Below are 23,118 nucleotides of genomic sequence, written 5' to 3'. Positions count from 1 at the left end.
GTACACATATGATTTTATTTACTTATGTTTCTCAGAAATACATCTATTGAGAAAGGCAGGGTTGATCAGTACAGCAACTGTATCCCTTTTTATTTTAAGTATTTTGAAATGTTTTAATGCACCAAACTCAAAAGCAAAACATCAGTCAAACCAATGGGCTATTAGAGCACCACCCTTAAGTGCTGCTTTGTCTCTCTGCTTACTACTCTTTCAAAAGCAATAAAACAAAAATCATATCATTAAATTTGAATGTTAATTTATTTCCAAAATAATCTGGACAGCAAGCAAATAGAGTCTTGAAATGCTGTCTCAAACATTCTTTAGAAAATTGTTAGGAGGGCAAAAAGTCCATAAAGTAAGGCACAAGGGTAGGCAACAAGAAGCTGCTGTCCTTCCATGTGCAAGGCTGCAATGAAGATCTTGGAAGCTGAGAGACTACACCAGCCAATGATGACCAGGGATGATACGGTTCCAAAGGTGCCCCTGCAGCAAAGACAAAGAGATGATTGCCTGTGCCAGTAGAAAAGAGATTACTGAGTTAAAGTTGCCTCTGAAATATCCTTGGTACAATATTTATAACTACTTTTTCCAGTGGTAAAATGAAAATCATGAAATATATGAACAAAAGCCCTTGGCCAGTTAGGCATTTTTTAGTCAAGTTCATTACAGAGGCTAAATATTTTATATTTCTGTTAAACCCGAATTAGAAAAAACAGTAGAAGTCACCCGCAGTCACTCTCCTCTCATCTGTCAATATTCAAATCCTAACTCATAAAATTCTCTTAAATACAGCATTGAGAGCCTTCACATCCTTATAGCTATAGATTTCCTTTCCCCTACTTGTCTCAAAAATTGGCCAATGGCATGGGAGAAGGATAGACAGAGTTACATTCCAGTGGGGTGCCTAATTCCTGCTACTTCCAGATCTGCTTCTCAGGTTTTTGTCGGACATCACAAAAAGCCTGACACAGCTCAAGCAAGGAGCACATGGGACAGGAAAGCACGTATGTGTGTGGCTTCCCACTTCATCCTTGAAGCTCCATTTTGTATATTTTTAGAATGTTGAAATAGATTTGTTCAACTGGTATCTTCAAAAAGTAACTGCAGAGGCAAGTGAGCAAATAAGAGAGTTAAGTCTGGTCACTTGGAGTATAATAAGGCAGGAAAGGTGGTCGAGAGTGAATTTCCTTTCTTATGTGTTAAACAGAATGCATTATTTAGAAAAATAAGACATGAGAGCTGGGAGAAATCTCAGGAGACGTCTACTGCCCAGTTTTAAAGCAATAAAGTGATGACAAAAATTGCATGGTGAAGTGGACAATAGATCAAGATCTCTCCTATCATAGTACTCTTTTCACCACCAAACTAAACTGCCTTACTTGATCTTGGTTTGACTCTGAAGTTGGGAATTGTGTGTATTATTTGTGAAAATGACAGAAATATCTACTTCTAATAATTGAACGAAAACAAAACAAGTGAAAAGCTCTATAGTATAGCTTCTAATGCCTCAGAGTATTAATAAACCAAACATAATTTTAAAACACCAAGTAAGTACTACGTTTATTGATTTAAGTAATACCTATTAGGGATAATTTCTAGAGTTGTTTAATGTACTGTATTCTTAGCAATGGTCTTGAGTTGCACATACTAATTGCCTAAATTAAGGAAGAAAAAAAATATTGACTGAGCATGTATGTTATAAAATTCTCCAACATTAATATCCTCATCAGGGTTCCTGGGAATTCTACCCGGCAAGGAGCCCAGCTGAGAAAGAATAGTTGTTTTCAGCCCAGAAGGCAGAGTGCCGGAAAGCTGAAGCAATTTATCAGTGTTCACCAGGCACTTACTCTTCCAAAATCAAACAAGTGAATTTCCTGTAGTTGTTATTTTACACATGATGATAGTTCACATTGAAAAATGTGACAACTTAAAAAGTGCCAGTTTTTTTTTCTTTTCTTTTCTTTCATTTTTTTTAGATGGAGTTTTGCTCTTGTTGCCCAGGCTGGAGTGCAATGGGACGATCTCGGCTCACCGCAACCTCCGCCTCTGGGTTCAAGCGATTTGCCTGCCTCAGCCTCCCAAGTAGATGGGATTACAGGCCTGAGCCACCATGCCTGGCTAATTTTGTATTTTTAGTAGAGATGGGGTTTCTCCATGTTGGTTAGGCTGGTCTTGAACTCCCGACCTCAGATGATTCACCCACCTCGGCCTCCCAAAGTGCTGGGATTATAGGCACAAGCCACCGTGCTCAGCCAAAAAGTGCCAGTTTTAAAGATAACTTGGATTAATTTATTTTTTTAAGTAACTGAAGTAACAACAGCACCTGGGCCAAAACTGACCTACTTTTCTGAATCTATGTGTAGCTTTTAATAGCCATGGTTTTCCCAGTTCCACTACCAAAACAATCAGAAAGGGCTTAGCTTTTGCATGACTGTGGCAAACCTTGGCTATGATTGTGCATGTGAGGTCAATAAGAGCACACCGACACTTACTGCAATGAAAAGAACATGGCGCAGCCAGACAGGATGACCATGGGGAGCAGGCAGTAACCCAGCACGCTGGCCACACAGCCGTATGACACCCCTGAAGAGCTCATCAGGTTCAGTAAGGCATGAATCACAAGGCAGCCAATGGCACTCATGCCATACACATAACCAAACTGAACTTTTCCTGCCTGAAACGACGTGGGAAAAAAAAAAAAAAAAAAAAAAAAAAAACAGTTTGAACACACAATGGACACCAAGAGGAAATCTGAATATCATGATGCAGAGAGCATCTTAGAGTCAGTTCAGTGCTGTTCCCTGTCTTTGTAGGACTGTCATCAGGAGACTGGCAGTTCTGGGAAAAACATGGCCAATGGTTTGAATTCAGATTCTGAAAACAAACACTTCTGACTAGAGTTAGGACAGAATAAGCATGCTACAAAGAAGATAGAATATTTCTAGACTTATTTTTTATTATAAATTGTCTATTAAGAGTACAAGGCATAAGTAAGACTATATTTTGTCCACATATTTATTAAATAATTATGTGATTGAATAGAAGAATAAAAAATCCAATTTTAGTCTTGGGGATTTATAAGGCATATTAGGAAAATTAGCAAACATCTACAGGATTTACCATGTTGGATCCCATTCTAAGTGTGCCACATATATTTATTTAATCCACATAACCACCTTATGAAATAGGTATCATAATGACACCAACTTTACACATGAGGGCACTGAGGTGCAGAGAGGATAAGTAACTTGCCCAAGGTAATATAACGCTAAGCAATGGAGGTTGGCTTTGAACATAGGTATTTCAGCTCTAAAATGTAGGTCCTGAACATCAACGGGAGCTCTTACAAGTCCTAAATAAGTCCCAAAATAATGGCATATATTTAACCCTATTTAATTTAGCACTTAGTTGACCACAGAATCCTTTTATGTTTCATGATACCTATTGCCAGGTTGATTAACCACGCCTTATGAAAAGGTGATTTATATAAACTAACTGGTAATGAATCATAAAAGGTGTACTGTCAAAGGAAGTTAGTAGTGTTCAGAGCACACCACCAATCTTCTGAGGAAAACTCATAAAAACAGCCATTGCTCACAAAGCTAGTATTTTGTGAGTACAAGCCCCAGTAAATGCATTCAGAGAAAATCACAGTGTACTACTACTTCAAAAGAGGATATTTTAATGTTTGCTTTCTGAGAATACCAAAGCTACAGTTAAAAATTCATTAATTTTTTATATTTACATTATGCTGATCATAACTTCTAGATAAAAGTTGAATAGGCTATCTCTGGTTTTCATGGGAATTAGACAAAACCAGTGAAGGATCTGATAAGTTGATTCAGGAGAGAAAGAGCTTTTTAGCTGCCACTTTTCCTTCTCCATGCTATTATCTATGAAGTCTTACAGAGATATTTGCTTTATAATTAATCAGGGTAATGGAGAATGTCATAGCTATTTTAATGTTCAAAAGTGTTCACCTATTCTGAATTCTTCTTCCTCTGCAGTTGGAGCATTGATCACTACGAAGTCCTTTCATAAATATTCCTGACTTTTGCTGGCAGAATTGTCTGCAGCATTAGCCACTGATAAATTCTTATGATATCTTCTGTATTCTTGTGGCCATTTAATGAAATAATGCTAACGATGGACATGCTAGCAGAAACACATCAGCTATCCACTGCTTTATTGGGTGAGTTTGCTCCACTTGCAAAATAAAGACAATTTCACATCATTGGCATGCATTAGAGAAACCATCTACTTAATATTTTACTTGGATGGGATAAATATGAGGTAGGGCTAGTCTTAATGGTATAGGACAACTCTCTTACAGCCAAAGGACACGTAACTGCACCTTCCTGTCCTGAAAAGGCAGTTCTACAAATGGAGTGGGGCAAATAGGGAGCAGATGAAGCTAATTTGGTAGTAAAGTTGTGTGTTTTCATGTCAGTTATGAACTTCTCTCATCGTGTCTTTCTTTAGTAGTTTGTCCAATTTAAGTTGTAATTCCATTTAGCCTAAATCACTGCCATTTTAAAGAATTGTTTCAAATTCTAACAAGGGCTTATAATCGAAATAGAAAATAAATGCTCCAATTTTTAACCTCAAAATTTTTAAGGATCCTCCCTATACCATCCTCATTACCACATCTTGATTTAAAATACTTAATGTTCTTCTGATTGCACTTTTATATTGGCCATGCACGTTGCTTTTACAGACCACACTCTTGGCCCTACCAGAAAAGTTAAATGGAGCAAAAGCTTTACACCATTTGTCTTCTTGGTGTTGGAAATGAAAATAATTTGGGGGAAAAGAATAAGTAAAACTAAATTTGTGCTAAGCGCTTGAAGCTGTTTTCTTTGGTTTGTCTCCTTTTGCCTAAAGAAAGTCCACTGAAAGAATGGTGTCTTATGTTAGCATGAATCTCAAAGAAGGAAGCATATGTGACTATAACACTTATGACTCCAGAGATGATAAACAGATTTGGATATTGATTCTGGATTTAGTTTTGCTTTCTCCAGCAAAATTCCTGTATCAGCCAGTAAAATCACTTTTACATTTTAATTCTACATATCCAGGAAAGAATTAACCTATAATCAAATGAATTCTGCGTTAAATCATACTTCAATTAATATTCAATTGGAGTTTTGGGGAGTCCTTTTGCTCTATATCAGAATCAATTTGAAAGTTATCATATCTAATGGTAAAATTGCAAGTGATAAGATTTGCATAAAGACATTCAGAAAATACATATTTTCACATATTCTATACAATTTTAGAACTAAATAGAACCTGAAGAGCTACTTAAATAAACTCCTTTTGCCTTGAAGAAAATGAAATGAAAGCCTAGAAATATGAAGCCGAAGGTTAAAGATTACAGCAAGTGGCAAAGCTAGGGTAGATCCAATTTTCTCGCTTCCAGTTAAGAATTTTTGCCTCTACTGCTTTGTATTTAAAATATAAGAAGGGATATGTAAATAACTCTAACTAACATTATGCATCCAAGAGAGATCATAATGGAATTGATGCTGTTCTTTAAGGGATGGTAACAGTGATGTTTTGCTACAGAACGGCTGTTTTATTACAAATGACTTGAAAAAGAAAGATGAGTTAATATATTAAATTGATTGTTTCTGACTATTTGATTAATTGACATGGCCTTATTTAGCAGTTAATCTAAGATTATCAAATTACTGTGACAAAGACAGAAGAAGGGAGGTTAGAGATTAAATTAAAACTCGAGTTGGTATAGTGTTTGATTTACAGAGTATTTGCACTAGGTGTAGTACAAAGAAATAAGATGTTATCACTAAATACTATTGTATTGGATTAATATGATGTTATTATTGGCCAAATTACCTGCAGAAACTAGATTGCTATCAGTATTTTGATTGATTATATATAATAATGAAAAGCAGAATTTTATTTAGTTGCAAATGCATTTTACAACTACTTTTGAAAATTGTATATCCATTGGAAGAAATTATTATTATGGAACATGAAGAGCAGGAAAATGAGAAAAAGGGCTAAATAGTTATTGTAAGAGCTTTTCCCATAATGTTTAATTTCTCATATTATTTCTTCTGCCTAGTTTATCTCTTTGTGTCTTAATGAAACTACATTTTTCAGACTGCCTTGACCATCTTTATCATTCTCTGTTTTTATTGTATTGCCATCTCCTCCTTGGTATAAAGTAAGAGACATTTTCTCGTTTCTTTCTTATTCCTTTTTTTTTTTTTTAATGAAACATTTTCCTAAACTATGAGCTAGAATGTCTTTTAAACTTTACTTAGGTCACTTTTTTAGTGACCCTTAATACCATTACTTCCAGATATAAAGAACGAAAGCATACATAAGACATATGGTGAAGTCGGGGAACAAATGTCTTCATAAAATGTGGAAAACTAACATTTTAGAGGAAATATGTAGGCTGAGTAAACAAATCATAGGTTGTCATTGCAAATTAACTTTTTCCTAGTAGCCTAACCCAAAACAAGGAGATCAGTCTCATACCTCATAAGATGTTAGAAATAGTCTGGAGATTTATCACAGCAAAGAAAATGGTGACCAAAGAGAAGCAACTTGTTCAGTGTCACAATAGAACTCTCACAAAAAACAAAAAATAAAATGTAGGCCTTATATCTCCCAAAACTGTTTTCCTCCCATTATTCCAGATTTACAGTCTTTTCTTAATAACAAAAAAGACATAAGTGATCTCCTACTTTGATCTCCTTCTTGATTTTTGAAATTCTATTTAAATTTATACTTTTTAGCTGTTGCAATGCATAATGGTAGCATATTTTTGTCACTATGGTTAAATTATTCTCTCTCACTTAACAAAATTCACTATGTAAAGTGACACAGTTTCTCTTATATTTATACGTATTGCTTCAAAACCAGCACAGGCAAGGACAAGCATTAAAATCTGGTGCTTACTGTGACACATTACCAGAAGCAAGGTGGCTCCCAGGGCTACGCAAAAAAGAATGGGTCCAGTGAGGTCCGTTTCATTCATAATACTGCCATCTGCTGGCTTCATTGGGTTTAACACTGTCCAAGTTTTTTGCCATATGTGATCAAAATGGATTCCAAGTTCTGTAAAAAGGAAAAAAAAAAGATAGATAATATGATAATATAAATATAGAAAATAAAATAAGTTACACTCTTTAAAGGTTAACATATCTGATTAACTTACTTAGCATTTTAATCTGATTGGTCTATCATACCTTCTAAAGTTCTATGTTCTGTATTACACAGAAACTCAAGTTCTATGTAACATATAAATCTTTAAAAAACAAACTAAAAAGTAATTTGGTTTCCAAAGAATGACTTAAAAGAAATGTGTTAGAGAAATATTTCCATCAAGGAAAACATTCCCTGATTTATGCAGCAAATACAAGCTTTAAATCTAATTAAAAATTGGGAAATTGGCAATATACAGTAAAAAATAAAATTGTAGCTAGCAGATCAAAAATTTCATCCTATTGTCCACCTAGATAGTTCTTTTTCCTGTATTTTCTTTTTTTTTTTTTAATTTCTTTTTTGAGATAGGGTTTCCCTCTGTCATCCAGGCCGGAGTGCAGTGGCATGATCCCAGCTCCTCCGCTCAGCCTCTTGTGTAACTGAGACTCATGTCTCAGATATGGCAAGCACCATCACACTTGGCTAATTTGTTTTTTTTTTTTTTCATAGTGATGAGCTTTCACTACATTGCCCCGGCTGGTCTCGAACTCCTGGGCTCAAGGGACCCTCCTGCCTTGGCCTCTCAAACTGCTGGGATTACAGCCCTGAGCCACCGCACCTGGCCCTTTTCCTGTATTTTCAATTGCTGACACTTCTGAAATCCTGTCATATCGGCCATGGCATAATTTTTAAATTAGTAGTACTATACTAAACTAATGAGACTGAGTCCAAGTCTGGGGTTTTACTTCCACTATGCCTAATGAGAAGAGCAACTTTATGCTACATGAATGAAACTACACAGAGGGGAAAAGGGCTTTTTCTGCAAGTAAAAGTGATCATGATGTGCACGCATATTTTTGTAAGGTCAATGTACTGTGAAGCTGAGTCTATGTATTCAAAGATTAAATTCTTGAGACAAGTTAACCTTTCTGTTTTATACATGGTAGTATTCAAATAAAGTATCCAAAATCAGTGAAGTTCAGTGTTCATGAGTCCAAACCCATTTAGAAATTTCTAATTGTTTTCTCCAATTCCCATTTTCAAAGACTTCTAACTGCTGCCTCACAGATCCTTCTGCTAGAATCTGCTTCTCTCATTACTATAAAGCAAATACCTAGCCATTTGACATCCCCTGAACATAGAAACAAGTATTGATACCACATTGGTTTATTTTCCTACCACTCCTGTAGAGATCAACTAAGATGTATCTAGGGTAGAAAAAGAGAACAATCAAAGAGAAGAGTATGACTTGACTATTTAGGGACCAGCAATCAAATTGGTTATCCTCCTTCTATAATTTCAGAATTACCGGAGGCTGAGGCAGGAGGCTGAGGCAGGAGAATGGCGTGAACCCGGGAGGCAGAGCTTGCAGTGAGCTGAGATCCGGCCACTGCACTCCAGCCCCGGGCGACAGAGCGAGACTCCGTCTCAAAAAAAAAAAAAAAAAAAAAAAAAAAGGGTGAGGTGGAGGCTAGGAAGAATGAAAGCTAAAATTTACTGAGCATTTGCTATGGACTTCACAAGATTTACATAAATTGGTCTTATAAATGCACAATCAATTGCTATTATTTTATCCCTATTTTATGCATTGGATATATAAGGCTTTGAGAGATTAATTTGTCCGAAGACACAAAGCAGTAATAGAAAACCTAGGTTTCAACGCTGCGCAATCTGACTCAAGAAAGCACGTGTTTAACCATAGAGTTGTGGTCGGGTCAATGTTCATCTAATCTCATAATTGTTTTTTTTTTTTTTTTTTTTTTTAAATGAGCCCAATTCTTCCATGTGAAGGACTGTCTTCCTGAATGTATTTGTATTTGGCATGTAACTACCCTTCCAAGCTTTAGTAACTTTCTTTGGTCAGATACAAGGGTATAGCTCAACTTATTTTACAGAGGGACATACCACCTAAATACCTTGCAAAGCTGACTTTCTGTACACAGACTACAAGATAGACTTTTAATAAACCCCATGACACAGAGGACCCTTGTTCTAACAACTCAGAAATTTTCAGAGGGTCAGCTAGACACTGGTCTAAATCAAGAAATAAAGTTTTTTTCATTTCATGCCCAGAATGACATCTGCTATTTTAAGCTTTAAAAAATTGAATAGTTAAATTAATAGCAAATAATTTACATTTCCGATTCCTTGTTTCATCCTTTATTTCCACAGTGCATTTGTATATTTATTAATGAACATACACTTTGAGTAACATGAGCAGTTCACCAAGCTTAAAGGAGGTTAGAATGTCTAATGTAATTTTTGAAAGAAAAGACCTTAAAAATTGAGACATGTTATATATTTAAAATTAATTAATTTTAAATTAATTTCACCTGAAGCTTATGTTCTCAAACTTTATTTTTTAATTTTGGCATTTATGCTAAAAATATATTTTCAGTATTTACCACAATAAAGTGGTATTTAATTCCAAATACCTTTTCCTCAAAAAATATAATTATTTTGGAAGAAATTCAGATGAAAAATGCTTTATGCAACATCATTACTGATGTCAACCATTTATTTAATGGCATAACTAACCCCTGCACATATTTTAACATCAAGCCATGAGACAGTAAATTAACATAAGCTCATATAAATATTTTCATAATGNATTTTTTAATTTTGGCATTTATGCTAAAATATATTTTCAGTATTTACCACAATAAAGTGGTATTTAATTCCAAATACCTTTTCCTCAAAAAATATAATTATTTTGGAAGAAATTCAGATGAAAATGCTTTATGCAACATCATTACTGATGTCAACCATTTATTTAATGGCATAACGAACCCCTGCACATATTTTAACATCAAGCCATGAGACAGTAAATTAACATAAGCTCATATAAATATTTTCATAATGAAAAATGTTTTATGTGCTTTCTACTGAAGTATCTCTATAATATTGTGTTTTTTATTTATTATAAGGTATGTGAGCGATTATAACTATTTATTAATTACAGATACTCTAATATAACATCTTATTGTACAAAATAAAAGATAAAACTGCTGTAAAATTTGAATGCAAAATGTATTGTTTTGCTGTCATCTAGTGGTAGTAAAGTATATGATACATATGCTATAAAAGTGAATTAAGATCTCTATTTTCTATGCAAATTGTGGCACTGGCCTTTCATATAGAAGCGTCAAGCTATGCTATAAATACAACATACCAAATATCAGTAATTCTTCTTATCTGACAGGCTTGAATTTACTATTATTCTTGAAAATGCATTTAACATATTGATTTTACATTAAGAGCAAAATTTATCATTCTTACATAAAACCAAACAAATATTTTAGACAACAAAATATTTAAGAAATAAAGAAGGACTCTTTTGAAACAACATGCTTTTTGTGCAAGGAATGTTCATTATTATAGCTTGATAATTTTATAAGCCATTCTGATGGATGGTCAATAAAAACTGGTAAATGTTGTTTAATGCACTATCCTAGAAATTGTATCTTTTTTTGTATCTGAAAAAGACATATCCTGGCCTTTTTCATATCTTTAGACAAAAGAGGCTTGAGGCTTTCACAAGTCACTCAGCTTGAAGAACACATTGGATCCAAAATCCAGATATTTCATAGATTCAAAACACAAAATTATATTAGGTAGTCTATCTTCTAATACTGGGGGTCCCAAACTCAGGGCCATGGACTCATACCAACTTGCTCATGCCCTGTTAGGAACCGGGCCACACAGTAGGAGGTGGAGGTGAGCAGTGGGCAAGCAAGTATTACCACCTGAGCTCCACCTCCTGCCAGATCAGCTTGTTAGTTTCTCATAGGAGCATGAACCTATTGTAAACTGTGCATGCAAAGGATCTAGGCTGCACACTTGTTATGAGAATCTAACTAATGCCTGATGATCTGAAGTGGAACAGTTTCATCCCAAAACCATCTCCCCAACCTGTCTGTGGAAAAATTGTCTTCCACAAAACTGTTCCCTGGTGCCAAAAAGGTTGAGGACTGCTGTTCTAATACACTATATATTTTGGGGAAATTAACTCTGAGCTGTATAAAATGGAAATAAAAATCGATTACATATTTTCTATTCAAATTGAAAGACATGTTAGATGAGGATGTATAGAGAGCGGTAAATTCATGCAACAATAGAGACATTTCAGATAGTAGAAAAGATTATTTTCAATAAATGCTGCAGAAAAAAATAAGCAGTACAGAAAAAAATTAAATCTTACTTCACATATTAAGCTTAAACAACTATTAAATAATAATTTCAATATAAAACAAAAAACACAAAAGGATAATTTTAAAATGTGAGCATCTATAAGGAGATAGAGGCAGTACCTAGAGTTGGAGAAATAGATTTTAAACAAACAACAATTGGAAAGAAATGTTACTAGGAAACATATTCTGGGTGTAAAAAATTAATATCACACTTTTAATATGTTCCAATGACCCATAAACAAATTAGATGGCAAACACAAGCTAGGAAAAAAATGTTTAAAATACATATTCTAGACAATAATTAATATAGTTACTATATAAAATGCCTAAAAAATAAACAAGGAAAGAAAACTCTTTAGATTCTATAGAAATCTGAACCAAAAAAACCATGAAAAATAAAAAGTCAATACACATATGAGAAATGTCAAAATTTTTTTAGTAACCCAGAGGTATAAAGTATTCCTTTTTCTTTTTATCCTATGAAATTGACAAAGACGTGTCATATTCTACTCTGGAAGTGGAGTAGAACACCATTTTTGACATCAGTTGACAGGGTCAGTACCTTTAACCCAGCAATCCCACTGTTATGGGTACATCCTAAGGACAGACTCTATAAAGGTCAAAGATGGCAAAGCATTACTTGCTATAAGGAATAACCTTTAAGGTGTGTTTAAATTATGGTTATGTTATATAATAGAACTCTATGAAACCATTATAAATTGTTTTCAAATAATATTTAATGACTTTAAAGAATGCTTGCATAGAAGTGCTCGTGACAGGCTGGGCACAGTGACTTATGCCCGTAATCCCAGCACTTTGGGAGGCCGAGGCAGGCGGATCACCTGAGGTCAGGAGTTCGAGATTAGCTTTGACAACATGGCAAAACCCTGTTTCTGCTAAAAACACAAAAATTAGCTGTGCACGGTGGTGTGCACCTGTAGTTTCAGCTACTCAGGAGGCTGAAGGAGGAGGATCGCTTAAACCCAGGAGGCAGAGGTTGCAGTGAGTCGAGATTCGGCCACTGCACTCCAGCCTGGGCAACAGAGTGAGACTCCATCTCAAAAAAAAAAAAAAAAAAAAATGCTCGTGACATAAAGTAAATAAAAAGAATGCAATACTTAAGTACTCGAACGTATATATATTCATTGAAAAAATAGTATTTTAAAGTATGCATGTATATTCATGCATAATACATATACATAGGCATTCATAGGAAAACAGAATAAAGATTAGAAGAAAATACATCAAATTGTTAACGATAGTCATGTCTTTGAGACAAGATTTGAAGTAATTTTAATATTTTTATTATGCTTCTCTGTTTTCCCAATTCTGAAGACAATTAGGCAGAGATATTGGCAAAGCCAAGGAAAATGTTTAACTGGAATAACTTGTAACTTTTAAGTGTTTATTACTTGTAGAAGCAAAACAGAATGAACTGGTTAAAGATAACTGATCCAGAAACTTGACTGGCTTCCAAAGAGCCAATAGATCAATTATATAAATCTCTGTTCTGTTCTGAACAGTTTAAATCTTTCATGGTTTTACATTTTTAAGGAAAAGAAAGAAGAATGTGGTTGGTTGTGTTCATGTGAGGCAAACATCTTTACATCTTGTGATGTAAAATACTGGAAATTTTAATCTATTCCTTTTCACTTGACTACATGCAAAGGTCTTGGAGCAATTAACCAGTGACTATTTCTGCTTGGTTCTCAAATTTAAATCCACTTGGGTTTTAGTGTCTTAACACCTATGTTTCTAGCACTGTATTAATCTTGTTTAAGAGCAAAAACAGCACATACAGACTGGCTACATATGAAAAAAAAAAAATCAATGGATGGAGCAATTCCAAAATCCCCTAAGGACCTTCAGCTCTAAGAATCTCTGGATTACCTTCCCACCAGGAGCGTTATTTACTGGATTTATATACTTCCTCGCCTACTCATGCCAAGTGAGATGAAAGGGCTTGTATGAGTCAGGAAAGAAAAATACTGGCTTGTCTCCATGTCAACAATGACAACAAAAATATTAATTTGAGAAACTATCCACTTTGCTTCCACGAAAACATAGCAGAAAATAAAATATGCTGTTATGAAGTGCTTCATTAACTGGGTGGGAAGGGTGGTCACTTTGATGTAACTACTCTGCCAAAAGATGTCTTCATTTTTTTCTATTCTTGGCCAAGGAGTTCAAATTTAAGAAACAGTGAAGGAGCATTTAATAAGTGCGGCAATGTCACAGAATATCCCATATCTACACCCAATTTCCCCTATGCAAACATGCAACGAACTTCCAACGGTTTAAGGGTTTTGGCTCAGCAAACTTGTTATATGTGAAACAATCACACATAAAACACTGTACACTGCAGGCTGACAGCACACATTAAGTGCTAATTATTGCTATTATTCTTCTAGCTGTACACACATTAATAACACTTCCTTAACTTATCTTCTAGCAAAGGAGGCTCTTCATCAAAACTGTCAATGTAAGGAGATTGTGAATAATAATCTGAGTTGGATGCTGGCTGAAAAAATTGTCCTGCATAACCTGGTGACATGAGCATCTCTGATGGAAGAAAAGAGGCAGGCTGAGGCTGCTCACCAGCTTGTTGTCTAGAAAAGAAAATACAAACATTTTAGGTCTAAGAAAAGGTATCATGACAAAGTAGGAAAATTACAATTTTACTTATATGAATTCACGTAGCTTTTATGAGTATTTACTCATGAAAGAAACTTACTTAAAATTTAACTTTAGTCCAAAAATGTAAAATAACTGGTCATCTAAAGGCTTCTGGAAAAATAATCCATATCAATAAACATTAATTGAGCATGTACAACATGCTGAATGCTTCCCCTAATCTTTTCTCAATTAAAACTCTGTAAGGTAAAAGCTGTATTTCTAATCCCATTTTACAGAAAAAGACACAGAACTTCACAGAGACTAAATGACTTGTCCAGTAACACAAAATAATATTGCAGGTGCTGGACTCTGGCGTGAAGCTTTCTGAGCAGTGATCTGCTCATCACACAGTGCTGCTTTTTTACTTATCTTCAGGGACAGTCTCCAGCAATGAAGCCCCTCCAAATATGTGGAAGCAGCAAGGAAAAATTATAATTTTAATAGTATAGTCAACTGATAGGAAAAATAAATACATATACTAATCACTGTGCATAAGGAAATATACTTCAGTTCTGGCCATTCCCAGACAGTCATTACCAACAGAATTGTCTCTGAGTTCCTAGCTAAATGTATTATCTAGTTGGCTTTAGTGTCTCTTTATTTGTACAAATTTATGGGGTACATATAAAGTTTTGTTACATGCATAGATTGTGTAGTGGTCAAGTTAGAGCTTTTAGGGTATCCATAACCCAAATAACTTTCATTATATGCATTAACTAATTTCTCATCACTCCTCTCCTACCCCCTCACCCTTCCAAGTATCAACTGCCAATGATTCTACTCTCTACCTCCATGTGTACGTATTTTTAGCACCTTTATGAGTAAGAACACGTGATATTTGATTTTCTGTGCCTGGCTTGTTTCACTTAAGATAGTGACTTCCATTTCCATGTATATTGTTGTAAATGACATGATTTTATTCTTTTCATGGCTGAATGGTATTTCATTGTATATATGCCACATTTTCTTTATTAATTCATCCACTGGTGGATACTAGGTTAATTTCATGTCTTTGCTATTGTGAATAGTGCTTCAATAAACATATGAGTGCAGGTACCTTTTTGATACATTGACTTCTTTTCCTTTGGATATATACCCAGTAGTGGGATTGCTTGATAAAATAGTCATTCTATTTTTAGTTCTTTGAGATATCTTCATGCTGTTTTCCATAGAGGCTAATAATTTACATTCCCATCAACAGTGTATAGGAGTTCCCTTTTCTCTACATCCCCATCAACATCTGTTACTTTTTGTCATTTTAATAAGAACCATTCTGACTGGGGGAAGATGATATCTCACTGTTGTTGTTTTAATTTTCATTTCGCTGATGACTAGTGATGTTGAACATTGTTTCATATAATTGTTGGCCATTTGTATGTCTTCTTTTGAAAAATGTCTATTCATATTCTTGCCCACTTTTTTCTTTTTTTAAAATTTTGTATTTCCATAGGTTTTGGGGAAATAGGTGGTGTTTGGTTACATGAATAAGTTATTTAATGGTGATCTGTGAAATTTTGGTGCACCCATCACCTGAGCAGTATAAATTAAACCCAATTTGTAGTCTTTGATTCCTCACACCCCTCCTACCCTTTCCCTTGAGTCCCCAAAGCCCACTGTATTATTCTTATGTCTTTGCATTCTCATAGCTTAGCTCCTACGTATAGAGAGAACATACAATGTTTGGTTTTCCATTCCTGAGTTACTTCATTTAGAATAATACTCTCCACTTCCATATAGGTTGCTGCAAATGCCACTAATTCATTCCTTTTTATGGCTGAATAGTATTCCAAACTGACTAATATACAGAATCTACAAGGAACTCAAACAAATTAGCAAGAAAAAAAAAAGCAAACTATCCCATCAAAAAGTAGCCTAAGGACATAAACAGACAATTCTCAAAAGAAGATATATAAATGACCAACAAACATATGAAAAAATACTCAATGTCACTAATAATCAGGGAAATGCAAATCAAAACCGTGATGCGATACCACCTTACTCCTTGCCCACTTTTTAATGGGATTGTGTCAGGGATTTTTGACTGTTTTGGCCATTTGTTGGCTATTTTTATTACTGATTCAATCCTGCCACTCATTATTGGCTGCGGGCCAAAGCCAGATGGAGCTGGACTAGGCAAGCTTGCGCTCAGGCCCGCTAGTCATGAGTGCATGCACCAGCCATGACAGGTGAGGGCAAAACAGACCATTAAAAAGTGGGCTAAGGACATAAACACAATTCTCAAAAGAAGATATACAAATGACCAACAAACATAGGAAAAAAATGCTCAACATCACTAATCATCAGGGAAATGCAAATCAAAACCACGATGCAATACCACCTTACTCCTTGCCCACTACTTAATGGGATTGTTTCAGGGTTTTTGGCTGTTGAGTTCAGTTCCTTGTATGTCTGGTTTTTAGTCCCCTGTCAAATGAATATTTTCCAAGTATTTTCTCCCATTCTACTGGCTGTCTGTTCACTCTGTTGATTATTTCCTTTGTTGTGCAGAAATTTTTAATTAAATCCCATTTGTCTATTTTGTTTTGTTTCCTATGCTTTTGAGGTCTTAGTCATAAATTCTTTGCCTAGATTAATGTCCAAAAGTTTTCCGTATGTTTTATTCAAGCATTTTTATAGTGTTAGGTTTTATGTTTAAGTCTTTAATCCATCTTATTTTTGTATATGGTGGGAGATAGAGGTCCAGTTTAATTCTTCTGCAAATGGCAATCCAATTGTCCCAGCACCATTTATCGAAAAGGGTGTCTTTTTTCCAACTTATGTTGTTGTCAGCATTGTCAACAATTAGTTAGCTGTAAATATGTGACCTTATTTATGTGCTTTCTATTATTTTCCATTGATGTATATGTCTATTTTTACAGCAGTATACCATAGTGCTCTGGTTACTACAGCCTTGTAATATAATTTCAAGTCAGGTAATGAGATGCCTCTAGGTTTGTTCATTTTTCTCAGAATTGCTTTGGCTATTTGGGCTTTCTTTCTCATTCTGTATGAATTTTAGGATAGTTTTTTCTAATTCTGTTAAAAAAAAAGATGCTGGTATTTTGATAGTGATTGCATTGAATCTATAGATTGCTTTGGGCAGTATGGTCATTTAAACAATATTAATTCTTTCAATCCATGAGCATGAGATGTTTTTCCATTTGTTTGCGTCATGCACAATATTTTTTCATCAGTGTTTTGTCATTTTCCTTGTAGTTATCTTTCACCTCCTTGGCTAATAAATGTATTCCTAAATTTTGTTTGTAATTATTGTAAACGAAATTGCCTTCTTGATTTCTTTCTCAGCTAGACAGTTATTGCTGTATAGAAATGCTACTGATTTTGTATGTTGATTTTATACCCTACAGCTTTACTGAATTCATTTATTAACTCTAAAAGGTTTTGGTGAATTCTTTAGGTTTTTCTAGAAATAAGATCATGTCATCCAATTTCCAATTTGGATGGCTTTTTTCTCTCTTGCCTGATTTCTCTAGATAGGATTTCCACTACTATGTTGAACAGGAATGGTGAGAGTGAGCATTTTTTCTTGTTTCAGTTCTTAGAGAAAATGCTTTCAACTTTTCACATTCAGCATGATGTTATCTGTGGGTGTGTCCTAAATAGAGTTTATTATTTTGAGGTACATTCCTTATATTCCTAGTTTGTTGGGGGATTTTATTATGAAAGGATGTTGAATTTTCCATTGAGATAATCATATGGTTTTTGTCCTGGGCTTTGTTTATGTGATTTATCACATTTATTGCTTTACATGTATTAAATCATCCTTTCATCCCTTGTATAAAACCTACTAAATCATGACTTATTATTATTATTATTTATTATTTTATTATGTCACACAATGATATACTGTGGAAGGCAAACATCCACTGTTTATTCATCAAAAATATTTACAGAAAGTTGCATTGAAGCATTTAGTTCACCACACTTGGTGTATTACAAAATGGGGATTAAAATGGTCGTCATCATGGGAGGGGATGAGAGGACACTAGATACTGTGTGTGTTTGGGGAGGAAGGCTATAAACATAAAAAGAGCTCACTGGAATACAAGTCCTCACCTAAAAGATCTTAGTGAAGTATAAAGACTAATAGACCAAGGGAAAAACAAAATACACAAAACAGACCAATTTCCAGTACTATCCAACAATGAGGGCTGCGAATATTAAAAGGGACTGAAAAAAAAGAAAAAGGCCAAAGTAGTAACACGACCAAGAAAAAAATAAAAAAAAGAAAACACGTCTTACCTACCAAGAAAAAATTAATCGCGCACGCCTGTAACCCCAGCTCTTTGGGAAGCGGAGGGCGGACTGATCACCTGAGGCAAAGGCTCGAACCCACCCTGACCAACAATATGAAATCGACCACTCTACTAATATACAAAACTAGCGGCCCGGCCTGGAGGCGAACCTGCAGGTCCCAGCTACTCAGAAGACGGAAGCACGAAGTGAGAAATGCTTAAAAGACGGAAGCTGCAATGACCCGAATATAGGCCATTGCACTCCAGCCTAAGATGACAGAACAATGCCCGACTCAAAAAGAAACAACACAGCTACACATACACACTCCACGAGTCTCCAAAAAAAACAAACAAACAAAAAAAAAAAACGAGCATTGCCTTACGCTATAATTAATAAGAAAAAACGCTGACTAATTAACAAACTACTTTTAGTACGCGAATAATAACGCTGGAGCCACTCAGACTGCGTTCTCTCCCTCCTATTCTCCCAAAGGAAGAAAAGAACGATCATCAATGGCAAAAGGCAGTCGCAAATGAAGCGATACCAAAAGCCAGCTTCACGCTCAGGAGAGAACACTGCGCTTCCTCCTCGTGGTTTCCGGTGCTCTACACCTTCAGAGAAACTTCTCTAGTAATAAACTATAGAAATGATCCCTGAAAGTACAGTCTTATGACATATTATTTTTTGATGTGCTGTTGCATTTGATTTGCTGGTATTTTGTTGAGGATATTTGCATCTATGTTCATCAGAACTATTGGTCGAGTTTTTGTTGTTGTTGTGTCCTTGTCTGGTTTTGGTATCAGGTGTTACTGGCCTTGTAGAATGACTTAGAGAAAATTCCCTCCACCTGAATTTTTGGGAACCGTTTCTGGAGGATTAGTATTAGTTCTTTTTTTGTACATTTGGTAGAATTCAGCTGTGAATTCATCTGGTCCAGGCCTTTTCTTTGTTGAGAGACTTTTTATGGCTGATTCAATTTTGTCACTTATTATTGGTTGAGGGCCAAAGCCAGATGGAGCTAGACTGGGCAAGCTTACACTCAGGCTCCCCAGTCATGAGTGCATGCACCAGCCATGACAGGTAGGGGAGAAACAGTCCTCAGGCCTCAGGTAGAATTCTTGGGTAAACTGTAGTCACCACTGCACTGAGGTCCTGCCACGAGAAGGGTGGGACCAGTCCCAGTGGCCATAGCCTTGGCCAGTAAGAGACTTGCTTCCTTCTTACAGCCCCCAGTCTGGACAGGGTTCACTCCCCTGTCTCAGGTGTCATAGCCATCCCAACTGTTCTGTTAGACCCCATGCCCCTCAGTTCATGCTCATGGCCCATAGGAGTCCCCACTTAGCTCAACACTAAGGCTTCATGGCAACTCTCATCCTGCTTAAGTAGGAGCGGTACCTGCTTCCCGTACTGGTGGCTGCAGCCCATGCCACACTAGCTTCTTAGTCTTGGTTGTTAGGGCCAGCCCCTAGTTCACACCCCAGTTCTGCAAACAGCAGCCCAAGTTTCCCTAATGCCTAGGACTGAATTCTCAGGACTTCACACAGTCTGTTAAGGGCTAAGATCTAGAATGGTGTCTTGCTACAGCTGCCTGGGTTTCAGAAACAGCATGGAATCCAAGGCATGCTCCCTCTCTAAAGCAGTTCCTTCTTACAGTTTCCTGGTTGCTTTCTAAGTTAGACTTAGGGCTTGAGAGGGTCAAGGTGCTCTCCCATAGTCTGGATTGTGCAATTCCCCAGCAGAAGAGTGGACCGCCTAAAGACTCTCACTCACCCTCTCCTGTACTGGGGAGTCATTCCTGGTTCTTGGCTGGTCTTGGCCATGTACGCTGCCTATTTTCCTTCCCCTTCCTAGCTTCTGGTGTTTTCTGTCACTTTCCTGTTGAATTCCAGTGTTCTGCCTTGGATAACATATTAGAAGTGTGACTGTCCACACACCGTTTTGCTTCTTCTAAGTGGATAAAGCATGCTTGAAATGCTTCAAGCCAGCCATCTTGAACAAAAAAAGAGTCCCTCTTTTAAAATGGGCAATTAAATTTTGCCAAACCAAAATACCTCTTTGACATGTTTTTGCTGTTTACTTTTATTCATTTTAAATTGTTTTTACCTTAAAGAATGGAAAGAAACATAGAGCTGTCCAGTAACATGTTTTAAGTTTCTTTCACAAAAGCCTTTGGGGTAAACTAAATATACAGTCCAAGGTTCTGAACTTGGTAACTTCTTGTGATTTCTTTATGACAAAATATTTACAAAATGGCCTTTAGTACTTTCCTTCGAATATTAATCTTAATATGAAATCTAAGAATAACATATTCGACCTCCTTTATGTGAGTTAGCCTGACGAAGAGAATAACTTATTTAGGAAAAGAAAGCCACATATATAGAGGGGGGAATACACACTTAATCATTTACTAACTCAAATGTATATTCATTAAGAGCGAGAGCCTGGTGTAATACTATTTGAACCTGCCAGAATGTATGGTGATTACCTGCTATTATTTTTCACTTAGCCATGTGTAATATTCCTAATGTATTTTCCAGTAAAATAGGCACACCATCAAAAATACTGGTAGAAACAAATTAGAATAGGAATCTGAATGGCTTTTTTCTTGATAAAATCCCCAATACCTATTTTTTTAATGTAAACCTTTCCAGAAAAATGAAAGGGACACATAAAGATGTCTAAATGGACCAATGTCTAAGAAAAACTATGTCATTGCCATACTTGTCTGGCCTCACCATAACTTATATCAGGTGTTACTAATCAGGCTTGAGTAAACATAACTTTCACAGTTATTAGCTGCAAAGCAACCTTTATGAACGGGTGGACTATTTCAAGTAGTAACTTTGACTCATCCTCTTCAAAGAGAAACAAAATTTTATAGAAAAACGTTCTCAGGAGCTTGGCTTCTAATGTCCTTATTGTAATGTGGGTATAATATTAAAATTCCTCTACCACTTATTTAAGAAAGTAAAAATTTAAAATTTGTTGCATAAAGGAAAACATAAAATTTATAAAATTACCATGCTCATCTTTGATAACTATCTAAATTTAAATTATGTTTTTCTATATCTTATATCTTTGTATACCATCACTGTAATATTAAACGTTGCATCTCAATAAAAATAGCACAACCAATACCAAAATAATCACATTATTAGTCCAAAGTATGACCCCAAAATCTGTAAATGATATGGTTTGGATCTGTGTCCCCACCCAAATCTCATGTAATCCCCAGTGCTGGAGGTGGGGCCTAGTGGGAGGTGATTGAATTATGAGGGCAATTTCTCATGAATGGTTTACCACCATCCCCCTAGGGCTGTTCTCGTGATAGAGTTCTCATGAATCTGATTTTTTAAAAGTGTGTAGCACTTTCCACCTCTCTCTCTTGATCCTGCTCCTGCCATGTAAGATACCTGCTTCTTTGCCTTCCACCATGAGTAAAAGCTCCCTGTGGTCTCCCCAGAGGCAGCTGTTGCCATGCTTCCTGTTCAGCCTGTGGAACCATGAGTCAATTAAACCTCTTTCCTTTATAAATTATCCAGTCTCAGGTATTCCTTAATAGTAGTGCAAGAATGGCCTAATACAAGAAATTGGTACTGAGGAGTGGGGGCTTTGCTTTAAAGATACCTGAAAATATGGAAGTGGCCTTGGAACTGGGTAACAGGTAGATGTTGGAAGACTGTGGAGGGCTCAGAAGAAGACAGGAAGATGAGGAAAAATTTGGAACTTCCTAAAGAATCATTAAATTGTTATGACCAAAATGCTGACAGTGATATGGACAACGAAGTCTAGACTGAGATCTCAGAGGGAGATGAGAAACTTAGTGGGAACTGGAGTAAAAGTCACTTTTGCTATAGTTTAGCAAAGAGCCTGGGTGCATTGTGCCCCTTCTCTAGGGATGTGTGAAACTTTAAATGTGAGAATGATGGTTTAGGGCATCTAGTGGAGAAATTTCTAAGCAGTAAAGCATTCAAGATGTGACCTGGCTGCTTCTAACAACCTATGTTTATATGTATGAGCAAAGAAATGATCTGAAACTTGAAATTATATTTAAAAAGGAAGCAGAGTGTAAAAGTTAGGAAGATTTGCAGAATGGCCAAATGGTAGAAAACAAAAGCACATTTTCAAGGGAAGAATTCAAGCAGTCTGCAAAAAATTGCATAAGTGAAAAAAAGGAGCCATGTGCCATTAGCCAAGAAAACAGGAAAAGGACTCAAAGGCCTTTAAGTGACCTTTGTGTCAGTCCCTCCCATCACAGGCTCAGAGGCCTAGGAGGGAAGAATGGTTTTGTAGGCCAGGCCCAGGACCCCACTTCCCTTCATAGCCTCAGGACATTGCTCCCTGCATTCTGGCCACTCCAGCTCCAGCCTTGGGGCAAAATGAGCCCAGTTACAGCTCACTGCTTCAGAGGATGCAAGCCATAAGTCTTGGTGGCTTCCACATAGTGTAAAGCCTGCAGGTGCACAGAGTGCAAGAGTTGAGGCTTGGAAGCCTCCACCTAGATTCCAGAGGATTTATGGAAAAGCCTGGATGTCCAGGCAGAAGCCTGCTGCAGACATGGAGCCCTCATGGAACACCTCTACTAGGAAAGTGTGGAATGAAAAGGAGGGGTTGAAACCCCCACACAGAGTCTCCACACAGAGTCCCTCACAGTGCAGGTGTGAGAAGAGGGCCATCATCATCCAGACCCCAGAATGGCAGATCCCCAAGAAGCTTGCAACCTGCATCTAGAAAAGTCTCAGGCATTCATCACCAGTACTTGAGAGCAGCTACAGGGGCTGCACCCTGCAAAGCTACAGGGTGGAGTTGTTCA

At 36.2% G+C, this 23,118-nt stretch overlaps 1 protein-coding gene across 1 annotated transcript in view; it reads right to left on the bottom strand.

The window, feature by feature from the left end:
- Positions 1-212: 212 nt before the first annotated feature.
- The window catches only part of YIPF7 (Yip1 domain family member 7), a 56,505-nt gene continuing 33,599 nt past the window's right edge, over positions 213-23,118 (bottom strand). Inside the window, exons 3-6 of the mRNA XM_017851846.1 lie at positions 13,917-13,981; positions 6,950-7,095; positions 2,493-2,674; positions 213-483 (exon numbers count right to left, since the gene is read on the bottom strand). Coding sequence (XP_017707335.1) covers positions 321-483; positions 2,493-2,674; positions 6,950-7,095; positions 13,917-13,981 — 556 coding nt within the window. The 3' untranslated portion in view covers positions 213-320. The remainder of the gene's footprint in view (positions 484-2,492; positions 2,675-6,949; positions 7,096-13,916; positions 13,982-23,118) is intronic.

Source organism: Rhinopithecus bieti, unplaced genomic scaffold, assembly GCF_001698545.2.
Source record: "Rhinopithecus bieti isolate Rb0 unplaced genomic scaffold, ASM169854v2 scaffold_34521, whole genome shotgun sequence".
Taxonomy (NCBI): Eukaryota; Metazoa; Chordata; class Mammalia; order Primates; family Cercopithecidae; genus Rhinopithecus; species Rhinopithecus bieti.
Note: the sequence above shows the minus strand (reverse complement) of the source record. Positions and strands in the feature narration are given on the sequence as shown.